The 10126-nt window shown below is 54.9% G+C and overlaps 1 protein-coding gene across 1 annotated transcript in view; it reads right to left on the reverse strand.

Annotated features, from left to right (window-relative positions):
- ARMC5 (armadillo repeat containing 5) overlaps window positions 1-4535 on the reverse strand; it is an 11123-nt gene extending 6588 nt beyond the window's left edge. Inside the window, exons 1-3 of the mRNA XM_004706006.2 lie at window positions 4058-4535; window positions 987-1094; window positions 87-873 (exon numbers count right to left, since the gene is read on the reverse strand). Of these exons, the coding sequence (XP_004706063.1) occupies window positions 87-873; window positions 987-1094; window positions 4058-4520 (1358 nt within the window). The 5' untranslated portion in view covers window positions 4521-4535. The remainder of the gene's footprint in view (window positions 1-86; window positions 874-986; window positions 1095-4057) is intronic.
- Between the last annotated feature and the right edge of the window lie 5591 nt (window positions 4536-10126).

The raw sequence follows: 10126 nt of genomic DNA on the forward strand, positions 1-10126 counted from the left end.
GGGGCGCTAGTGAAGAGGGTCAGAGCAGACACAAAACCGCACCCTGGAGCACTGCCCATTCTCCCGGGGCCCGAGGGAGGGCTCACTTGAGGCTCCGGAAGCTTCCAGCCTCTACCCGCTCAGGGGTCCGCTCCTCAGGGAAGTCCCAAGAAGCAGCTTCCCTTCCTTCTTCTTCCTCGTCTCCGGCCTCTCCGCACAGCTGTCCAGCCAGGAGTGGTACAAGCCCCAGGGCCTGCAGCCGGCCCAGGGCCCCTGTATCGTAGAGGAAGCCCACGAGGGCGACTACCACACGCGGGTGCCAGGCTTGAGCCCGGGAGTCACGGAGCAGGCCCATCAGCAGCTCCAAGCCACCAGCGTCCCGCAGCCGGGCCCGGTTGATGGCCTCCCTGCAGAGCAGGCAGATGGCCCGCACCAGGGGCTGCTGGGAGGCTGGGCTGGCCCCACTGGGGCCCCGGCGCCGCCGGAGCTCTCCGAGCAGCACCTCCACACCCCCGGCGTTGCCCAGCGCGGGCCGGACCAGGCCTTGGGCACACAGGTTGGCCAGAGTCAGGATGGTGGCCTCACGCACGGCCCGTTTGGGGTGAGAGGCCAGGCTGACCAGAGGGCCCAGCCCACCACCCAGGCTCAGTTGCTCAGCACAGGTCCGGGAGCAGCCTCGGCTCAGCTCCAGGAGGGCACGGACCAGGGCGGAAGTCAGCGTGAGGTCGGGGGTGGTGGCCAGGAGCTCAGCCAGGGGTCGGACCGCTCCCTGCTGGGCCAGGGACAGGCGGTGCTGGGGGCTGTCGGCCAGGTTGCGGAGCGCACGCACCACACTCTGCAGACACTTGGAGTCCTTGCAGGCGGCCAGGCTCTCAAGGAGCAGGGGGACCCCACCTGGAGGGGAGGTGGTTGGCATCAGAGAGGGGGCACAGGCATGTGCCCAGGCCCCTTGCCTACCCAAAGCCAGAGCCCGACCCCACCCCACCCCACCCGCCCAGCCTCCTCACCAGCGGAGTGGATGTCCTGGCAGCTCTCGGGATCCATGGCCAAGTTCCCCAGTGCACGGGCTGTCCGGTTCTGGATGCTGTCTGTCTTCACACACTGAAGAATGGTCACTGTAGGGAGGGGGCGGGGCTTAGTTCCTCTCTCGTCAGTCCTCCCAAGGGGACACCAAGGGCAACTGGCCTAACACAGGCCTCAAAGTCTGCACCCTACTTTGGTGGAGTAGTGACTAGGCTTATGAGTGGCCATCTCGGGACCAACTAATGGTCTCTCCCTGTCCAGAGGACAGACAAGTGACGACCTGCAAAGACGCGGGGAAACAGTCGGTCCTAAGGACGACCGGACCATGGGGACACCCAGTAACCAGGAGACCAGAAGCACTACATGGTGCCCGCTGAGAGATTGCACTAGCGCAGTGGTTCTCCACCTTCCTCACACCCTGACCCTTTCATACAGTTCCTCATGTTGTGGTGACCCCCCAACCATAAAACTATTTTCATTGCTACTTCATCACTGTCATTTTGCTACTGTGATGAATCGGGTGACCCCTGCAAAAGGGTCGTGTGACTCCCAAAGGGGTCTCGACCCACAGGTTGAGAACCGCTGTCCTAGATGGTCCTGGCTAGAAGGGAAGAGAGATGAGAGAGACCAGGCGAACAGACTGGTGGAACCTGAGACCACCCGTGTCACCCTTCTGGCCTGCAACTGAACTCACCCTCATGGCTCCATTTCTAGCCACACAACAGACAGGACCCCAAGGACATACCGTATATACTTGAGTATAAGCCGACCCAAATACCAGCCAAGGCACCTAATTTTACCACAAAAACTGCATTAAAAATGTGCTGAAAACCCGGTTGATACATGAGTACATACGGTAATAACACTGAGGAGGCTTGAACACTTTAGAATCATAGGCCCTTTGGGATCAAGGGGGCAGTATCCACTGGAGGACAAAGTTCAGAAGGCTCAGAAGGAGGACAGAAACCAGGACACGAGGGGAGGAGGTGGGCCAGGTCAGCTTCCACTGGGGGATTGGGGGGGGGGGCGATTATTCAATGTGAAACTGACCACCTGCTCTGTACACCATCACCTGATGCACAAGCTAACGTTCAACAAAAAAAAGGCAAGCCCCAAAGGCTCAGAAGGCTGAAGAGGCAGGCAGCCATCGGCTGGAGAGACGGGACTGTCACTCAGAGCAGGCCAGGCTTTGAAACTTGACGCCGCCATCAGCCTAGCTGGAAGTTCTCAGGCTCCATCACCCTGGACCTGTGGAGCTGGGAGGGTGAAGAGGCTCAGAGGTGAGGCTAGGGGCATCTGCCAAGCTAAGGGTGTGAGGGCTGCACGGTCCACCGCGTTTTAAGGAGGGGAGTGGCCAGACACAACCTTGCCATCGAGTGGAGAGGCTGCTACAGGGAAAAGGATTCAGGGTGGGTGTAAGGAAGGCAGGGAGGGAGGGAGGCGGCTGCCACATTAATTCAGGTGAGAAAGAACAGCAGCCTGAACCAAGCGGGCTGCCTGCACCGCTCAGCATGCTGGCACCAGTCCCTGGGCATATGGTGGAAGCGGGGCAGAGGGCGGTAGAAAAAAAAGGTTGGAGCCACAGATATTTAAAATGCAGAAAAAATAGTAACCGAATGATGTGAGGGTTATATGGGAATAATAAAAATACTTATCATTTATGTTACCATAAAATATTATTGAGGATGAACTCATGCACTAGGACTCTTTTTTTACTTGTATTTAAGATCATTTTACTGGGGGCTCTTACAGCGCCTCTAACAATCCGTACGTACATCAACTGCACCAAGCATATTTGCACCTATGTTGCCATCATTACTTTCTAAACATACACTAGGACTCGTAACATGCTCAGCCGCTGACTACAAAGACAGAAGTCGGAGTCCACCCCGAAGTGCCTCAGATGCAAGGCCTGGCTAACTACTTGGGAGATATCTGCCACGGAAAGCCCGATGGAGGCACAGTTCCCCTGACAGCCCCCCTCCTGAGGTTGCCAGGAGTTGGAACCCACTGTACAATGGCAGGTTTTAATGTGTGTATCCCGCCTCCCCGTAAACAATTTAGGATCTGGGGGCACTGTCTGCAGATTTCAGACGTGCACCTGCTTCCCTTGACGGGCAGCGCTAAGGGTTCATGAAAACGGGCCAGGTGTGTCTTCCGGGCTTGCGAGGCTGCCACCAGGCGGCGCCAATCTGGCTCCCCGGTAGGATTTGTTCTTTTGTGCTCAAGTTTTAAGGACTGGAGGCACCCAGCCCAAGCCTGCGTATTTGTACTTCATTTTGTACCTGCAGTTTTGTTTCATTTTCTCCCTAATCCAATCTGGAGAAGTAACTATTATGCTGTCATTTCCCCAGAAGGGGCTCAGAGGGGCTGGATGGAGTTGGGCAGACAGGGCTTCTGGCCGGTGGCAGAGCTCGCAGAAGCAGCTACAGGCGTTACTTTCACAGGTGTGTTGTGTGAGAAAAACAGAGGACATCTTCTGGCCTCCACATCACCCACCGGGGTCCTCCAAGGTCGACCAGAAAGCTATACGTAGTGGCCATTTAGTATCTATGCTTCCGACCCCCACCCCCACCCCCAACTCAATGCCACCGAGTTGATGCCAATTCATAACGACCCTGTAGGGCAGGGTAGAACTGCCCTGTGTGTCTCCGAGACGGTAACTCTTTACGGGAGGAGAAAGCCCCATCTTTCTCCCGTGGAGCGGGCTGGTGGTTTTGAACCGCTGACCTCGCTGATGGCACCACGACGTCACGAAGGCTCGCTGAGCATCATCAATGGAGGCTGGGAATGACCTGGAAAAGCCAGCCTCGGGTCCTTACTAGGCTAGATGTGTGGGGTTCTTAACAAATACTACCCTCTTCACGTCTGCAATTATTCCGTGGCAGGGAGAGAGTTCAGGGGACACTGGGGGAGGAGGGGGCAACATAGTGCGCGTGATATCGGGGCGCTGCGACGTCACGGAGCACGTTTTCCGGGGCACAGAACAAACTCAGACCCCGCCCAGCCCCAGACAGGGAGGGCGGCGCGAGGGCAATGGGAGCCCAGCACTTACCCAAGGAGAGAATGCCTCCGAGTTTGCGCACTTCGGCCCGGCTCGCCCCTTCCGTACAGCAGTTCGCCAGGATGCTGAGCGCCAAGTCCAGAGTCTTGCGCAGGCGCACTGGCGGCGAGGACGTGGAGGACGAGGCTGCGGAGGCGGGGTCCGAAGGGGGGGCGGGCCCAGGAGAACCCGTTGAGGGGGCGGAGCCAGAGCTTGCCTGGGACGGGGCGGGGCCCGCCGCCGCCGCTCGCCGTAGCAGCGCAAGGAGGGGGCGGAGCCCGCCGCGTGCCCGGAAGCGCTCGATTCCCGCAGCTGCCTTGACGTGGCGCGTGCGGAGCGCTAAGAGCGCACGACCCAGGGGTGTCTCGTTGGTAGCCGTGTCCTTTGTTCCGTCTAGACCCTCCTCGGCCGCCGCCGTGAGCTGCGAGAGGCAGAACGAGAGCGAGTCCGTGGGGGTTGGCTTTGCAGCCGCCATCTTGGCTCGGAGCGAGGCTCCGCCCTCCTCCCCGCCCCCCGCCCCGCCGCCGTCCCAGCGGCGCGGAACTGAGAGAGAGGGGGCGTGGCCGGGCGCCTCCCCTCTGACGCTTCTTAAGGCGCGCCGTCGAGATGGACAAGTAGGAAGTTGTAGTCCCGGGTCCGGGAACTCCGGTTCTTGCACAGTCTTAGAAAACAAGTCGTAGATGTCGAAACGTGCGAGCCCAAGGGGCGCCACGCTTAACACGCCTGGTTTAGGACGGACAGGAAACTCTCTCCTGGAGGCGTCTGAGTCGGCCGCTTTCTCGGGAGAACCCGGACAGCTGACCGTGAAGTCTTCGTGTGGTGCCGCTCGGCGTGACAGCTCCTGCGCCTCTAGCGTGTCCCGGGCAGCGACCGCCTTCCCTCTTTCAGGAGCACTTCGCCCCCGAGCGCTCCCCGGGCCCAGAGGTCCCGGGTGACGGAGCCTGAACACCCCAAGCGAGGCACACAGTGTCAAGTTCCTGACGGCGACCCCGGTTGGGCTGCTCTCCCACACTCGGGTGAACGAGAGGGTTAAAACCACCGAGACCGTTTGCCGCCGCTTCCTAGAGCGGCGCGGGGGGTGTGCGACGTTTCCGTTTCCGGTACTGACCGCTGGGATTTTGAGCTTCCTTTCCTCTGGTGGGTGCTTGCAGAGTGAGTTGCTGGTGCGGCTCCAGGAAACGGGCGCCCTGTTCTCGCGATGGAGACTCCTCCCGAGGAAGAGCCCAGTCGGAATGGGAGAACCAGACATCAGCATGATCCAGGGGAGCCCTGAGGTCTCTCTTCGATTGCAGGGTTCCCCCGAGGGACCTTTCCTGGTGTGCTAAGCAGCGTTCCGTGCCAATGTAGGTCAGGCTCTGGCCCTGGGAGTCAGAAGCCCCTGCCAAGACCTCCTCACCTGCGCGCCTCAAAACTTTTCCGTGCCGGGCGTGCAGACTGACCGTAGCCTGCCTCTTTGATCTTAGCCGTGCACGTGGCGGCCAAGACTCCCGATCTGATTAAGCACCACCGCGTATGCACTGGTGACAAATCATACTCCAGCTCCGAATGTGGCAGCTCCTGCAGCCTTAGCTCCAATTTCATCCCAAAGGTCACTTCCTCTCAAGCCACTGGCCTGACCAGTGCCCAGAATGTGGGGAGGCCCGGCCACATAGCAATGGTGCACAGGGTGTGGCAAGATTCAGTGTCTGATCCAGTCCAAGGGCTCCCATGCTAGGGAGAAGCTGTGGGACTTACGGCCAGAGCTTCCCCGTCAGCGCCAAACTGTTGCACCACCAGCCCTCCCACACTTGTGAAGAACCCTAGCATCCTGCTATGGTTAAAGCTCCTTTCTGCTCAAGTTTGCAGAGCACCAGCCTACCCACTCAATTGAACACCCTATGCCTGTGTGGGGTGCGGCAGAAGCGTCTACCACAGTTCCAAGAGCCTAAAGCACTAGCGCTCACTTAAGGTCAAGAAGTCCTGTAAGTGGACCCGAAGGCGGCAAGAGCTTGGTGGACAGCTCGCATCTGTGCCGCACCGGTAGAGCAAGAGCTTCAGCCAAAACGTTCACCTGTTTGTCCTCTAGGTGGCCCACAGTGGCAAGAAAGCCTGTGTCCGTCTACAGAATGACCTGGCCTTTCTCTGCCAGCTCCAGCAGATGCATCAGGAAGGCAGCCCTGGCAAATATCACTGGCTTCAGCTTCAGCGTAAACCTTCTCTCTGACTTGGGCTTGTCTTTGCCCCTGGAAAGCCTAAGGGTACCAGGAACCTCTAAACCAGTGGTGCTCAACCTTCCTCATGCCGCCACCCTTTCATACAGTTCTTCATGTTGTGGTGACCCGCCCCCAACCATAAAGTTATTTTCGTTGCTATTTCATAACTAATTTTGCTACTGTTATGAATCAGGCGACCCCTGTGAAAGGGTCATTTGACCCCCCAAAGGGATTGTGACCCACAGGTTGAAAACGGTTGCTTTAAGCAAACCTCCTTTCAGCTCCTCCAGGGCGATTGATTTGTAGCTGACAGTGGAATTTGAGGAGGTCCACAGCCTTCCTAGGCCAGATGTGTCAGTCCAGGTAGACTAGAGAAACAAATCCAGAGGCACTCAAATATGTATGAGAGCACTTTATATAAAGAGTAATTGTATATTAAGAAAACATCCCAGCCCAGGACAGATCAAGTCCATAAGTCCGATATTAGCCCATATGCCCGATATCAATCTATAACTTCTTCTTTAGACTCACACAGCCATGCAATAATGCCAAATGCAGGAAGCTCACAGGCCAGTGGGTGGAAAGTCTTGTGGATCCAGTGGCGGTAGAAGCATCTCTGGCCTGGTGTGGGTCTCCACTTGGCTCCTCCAGCTCCAGGGCCCAGTTTTACCAGCTTAGCACCATGTGGCTTGTCAACAGGAATGTCTTGCAAGGAGAGAGAGTGTCCCACCTCCAGCGAGCTATTTATCTCCTTAGCACCTCCAAATGGGGTCATCAAGGTGCGACCTGATTCACAGGCTAAACTTCACCTTGTCACTCTTAATAGTCCCAAATTGGCACCAGATTATGTGACTACCACACTAGAGAAGTTAGAATGCTGGAGCTGTGAGCGCTGCCTTCCAGTGGTCAAAGGAGGACTCTTCTTCCAAAGAGCCCTCCCAGATGAATGGGTTGGTATCTATTCAGTGAGTTCACCAGTGGGAGGCAGAGTTTTCCAATGGCAGGAGCTGCCCAGCCCTACCCACACTACTTTCAGCTTCAAGGCACTCTGAACAGCTGCTGGCTGGGTCCTCTTGACAAGCCTCGGGCTGATGGGGCAATCATACCAGGCAACTGCCTCAGCCAGCAGAGTAGGAGCAGAGGGAAATGCAGCCAGATGGGATGACCGTGATCTCCAGACGATTGTCGTGTAGCAGAAGGACCAGAGAATTTAAACTTGGATCACTGTGCAAGTTCTGGGGGTCTGGTCCTTTTGGAAGACCCCTCCCCTTTATAGGACAAATCAACTCAGGCTGATGGGACCCAGGGCCAAAGCAAAGGACCAGGAAGCCTGTCTCTTGCATTCAAGAGGTGCTTTAGGGCATTTCAGGGCAGGGGCAGGAAGCCCAAGGTTTGTCATCCACTCCTTTGCCTTTCCTTTGCTCCGTGCCTTGCAGATTCCCTGGGCATTTTCTCTGATTCTCTGTCAACAGAGAGAAAAGTTCATGGAGAGTCACCTATGACGGGACACTGGGGATTGTGCTTGGGCTCTTTGCCTGGGCTGAGTGTGTGCGTGTGTGCCCCAAACAATGCATTTTCTGTCATGCAATTCTTGAATAGGAATAAACCATTGAACGATATGATATGTGAATTATATGCCAATAAAACGGTTTTTTAAATGAGTGAATTTCTACTGGAAGGATTGCATCTAGGGTTTGGAGAGAGATTTTTAAAGCACTACATAATCAGTGGTTAGAAGAGTGGGCTCTCCCCTTCCCTCCCACAGCCTCCTGTGTCCTTAGGACAGGCACAGGCCAGGTAGCCTTTTGGAATCTGGTCCCGGCACTGTCTGTTCCCAGGACCCAATTCCTACTCCTGTGGGACACTCCTCCCACCACTAGCTCCTTGCATCTGGCTCCCTACCCTCCAAATTTTGTCACCTCTTACAGGCTCGTAAAAGACTACCCATAAAGAGCAGGAACTGCATCAGGGGTGAGCCAACCAACTTTTTTGATACATACATGTGGCTCTGAAGTAAAATTGAAAATAAAACCATCATCGTGGCATTTATAAACGTTTGAAAGGCGACTGCCCCAATAACGGGGACTTCATTTGCTTGTGAAAATATACTTACGGCTCTCAAATAATTAAAAAAATTGTTGTGAGGGACAAGCTTGGCTCTTCCATCTCCCAAGTTTGCTGACCCCTGAACTGCGGGGAAGGAAGGTGAACTGACGCCGCCCTCAGCTTCTCGCCTCTTTTTGGCTGTGCGACCTTGGGCAGACCTTGGGCAGGTCTCCCTCTTTTCAGAGCTGCAGTTTCTTCATCTGTAACACAGGTTGAAATGTAGGGTCTGGGGAATCATCTTGTTGTTTGTTTGTTTTTAATCGTATTTATTTGTCTCTCTGTCTCAGGGTTTTCTTTCTTTTCAGTTAAATACTTTTATCGGAGGCCCTTACAGCTCGTATCACAATCCATACAGTCATTCGTTGTGTCAAACACATTTGTGCATATGCTGCCATCATCATTTTCAAAACATTTTCTTTCTACTTGAGCCATTGGTATCAGCTCCTCATTTCCCCCCTCCCGCCCTCTCCCACCCTCCCTCCCTAACAAACCCTTGATAAGGTATAGATTATTCTTTTCTTTTTTTCTTTTCTTTTTTCACCACCTTTATTCAATCTGTAAGCTGAGCAAATAACCAGAGAAGCTGGGTTCCTTGAAGAATGTGCCATCAGGACTGCAGGAAGGCTTCACAAACGACAACATGCCGATGACGGACTTCGCAGGCTGAGAAGTGAGGAGGACTTGGAAGTACTTGCGAATGAAGATCAAGGACTGCAGTCTTCAACGTGGATTACAACTCAATGTGAAAACCCAGAATCCTCACATCTGGACTAGCAGGTAACGTCTTGTAGAAAAGAAGTTCTGGTTTTGCAGCAAGCAGATGGTCACAGTGCTGACACCTGAGCTTAACAATTGTGTGAGCAACTTGCTGGGATTGTTCAGCCGGAGGCTGGAGACAGGCTGCAGCAGAGCCCTGAGTGGAGCTGGGGGACAGGGCTGGGGGTCAGTCATCTCCTCCTGTGGGTGGACTCACCACCACTTTGCCCTGGGAGGGGCCTGCTGAAGGAGTTGCTCCTTTTGGCTTGTTGAATACGCTCTGAAGAAGTAACTGTCTTAACTCTGTAAGCAGATAAGCAATTAATAGAACAGAAAAGCTCTGTTTTTCCCAAGTCATTCATAGTCTCAATCATTTCTGCTGAAGGTCTCAATCATTTTCCTAGGGCATATGGAGGAGTTTGGGCTGAATTCAAGATGACTATCATTGATTGAAAATATTGCATTAATTTTTCAGTTTGCCTTCTTGAGTTTTTGGCTGTTGGGGACATTCATATTCCTGTCAGTAGTGTCACGATTTACTTCTGCTCTCAGGGCAGTGGAGGCTGTGATTCACATGGTCCTTTATAATCACTGTTTCCTTGAGCCTTGGATTTTCTTCACCCTTTTGGGGGATGCCCGGCTCGCGAGGGGTCACCGGCCGGGAGGAGACAGGAGCGAAACCCCACGCCCGGCGCCGACTCTGCTCTCCACTGGAGACGGTCCGACGCAGCACCCAGGCAACTGCGATTATTATTTTCATATCTTACATCACCCCCTGTCACCCCTCACCCACTTTTCTGTTATTCACCCCCCTGGGAGGGGGTCATATCAATTCTTGTGATTGATCCCCTGTCCCTGCAGCGTCCCCTTATTCTGGTGTTGCTACTCTCATTGTTGGCCGTAAGGGGTTTATCCATCCTGGATTTCCTGTGTTTCAGGCTCTTATCTGTAGCAGTGTGCATGCTCTGGTCTAATCTGATTTGAAGGTAGAATTGAGGTTAAGATAGTGGGGGGCGGGGGGAGGAAG

The sequence above is a fragment of the Echinops telfairi genome, unplaced genomic scaffold (genome assembly GCF_000313985.2).
Source record: "Echinops telfairi isolate 266 unplaced genomic scaffold, ASM31398v2 ScPeMD7_5;HRSCAF=22, whole genome shotgun sequence".
Classification (NCBI taxonomy): Eukaryota; Metazoa; Chordata; class Mammalia; order Afrosoricida; family Tenrecidae; genus Echinops; species Echinops telfairi.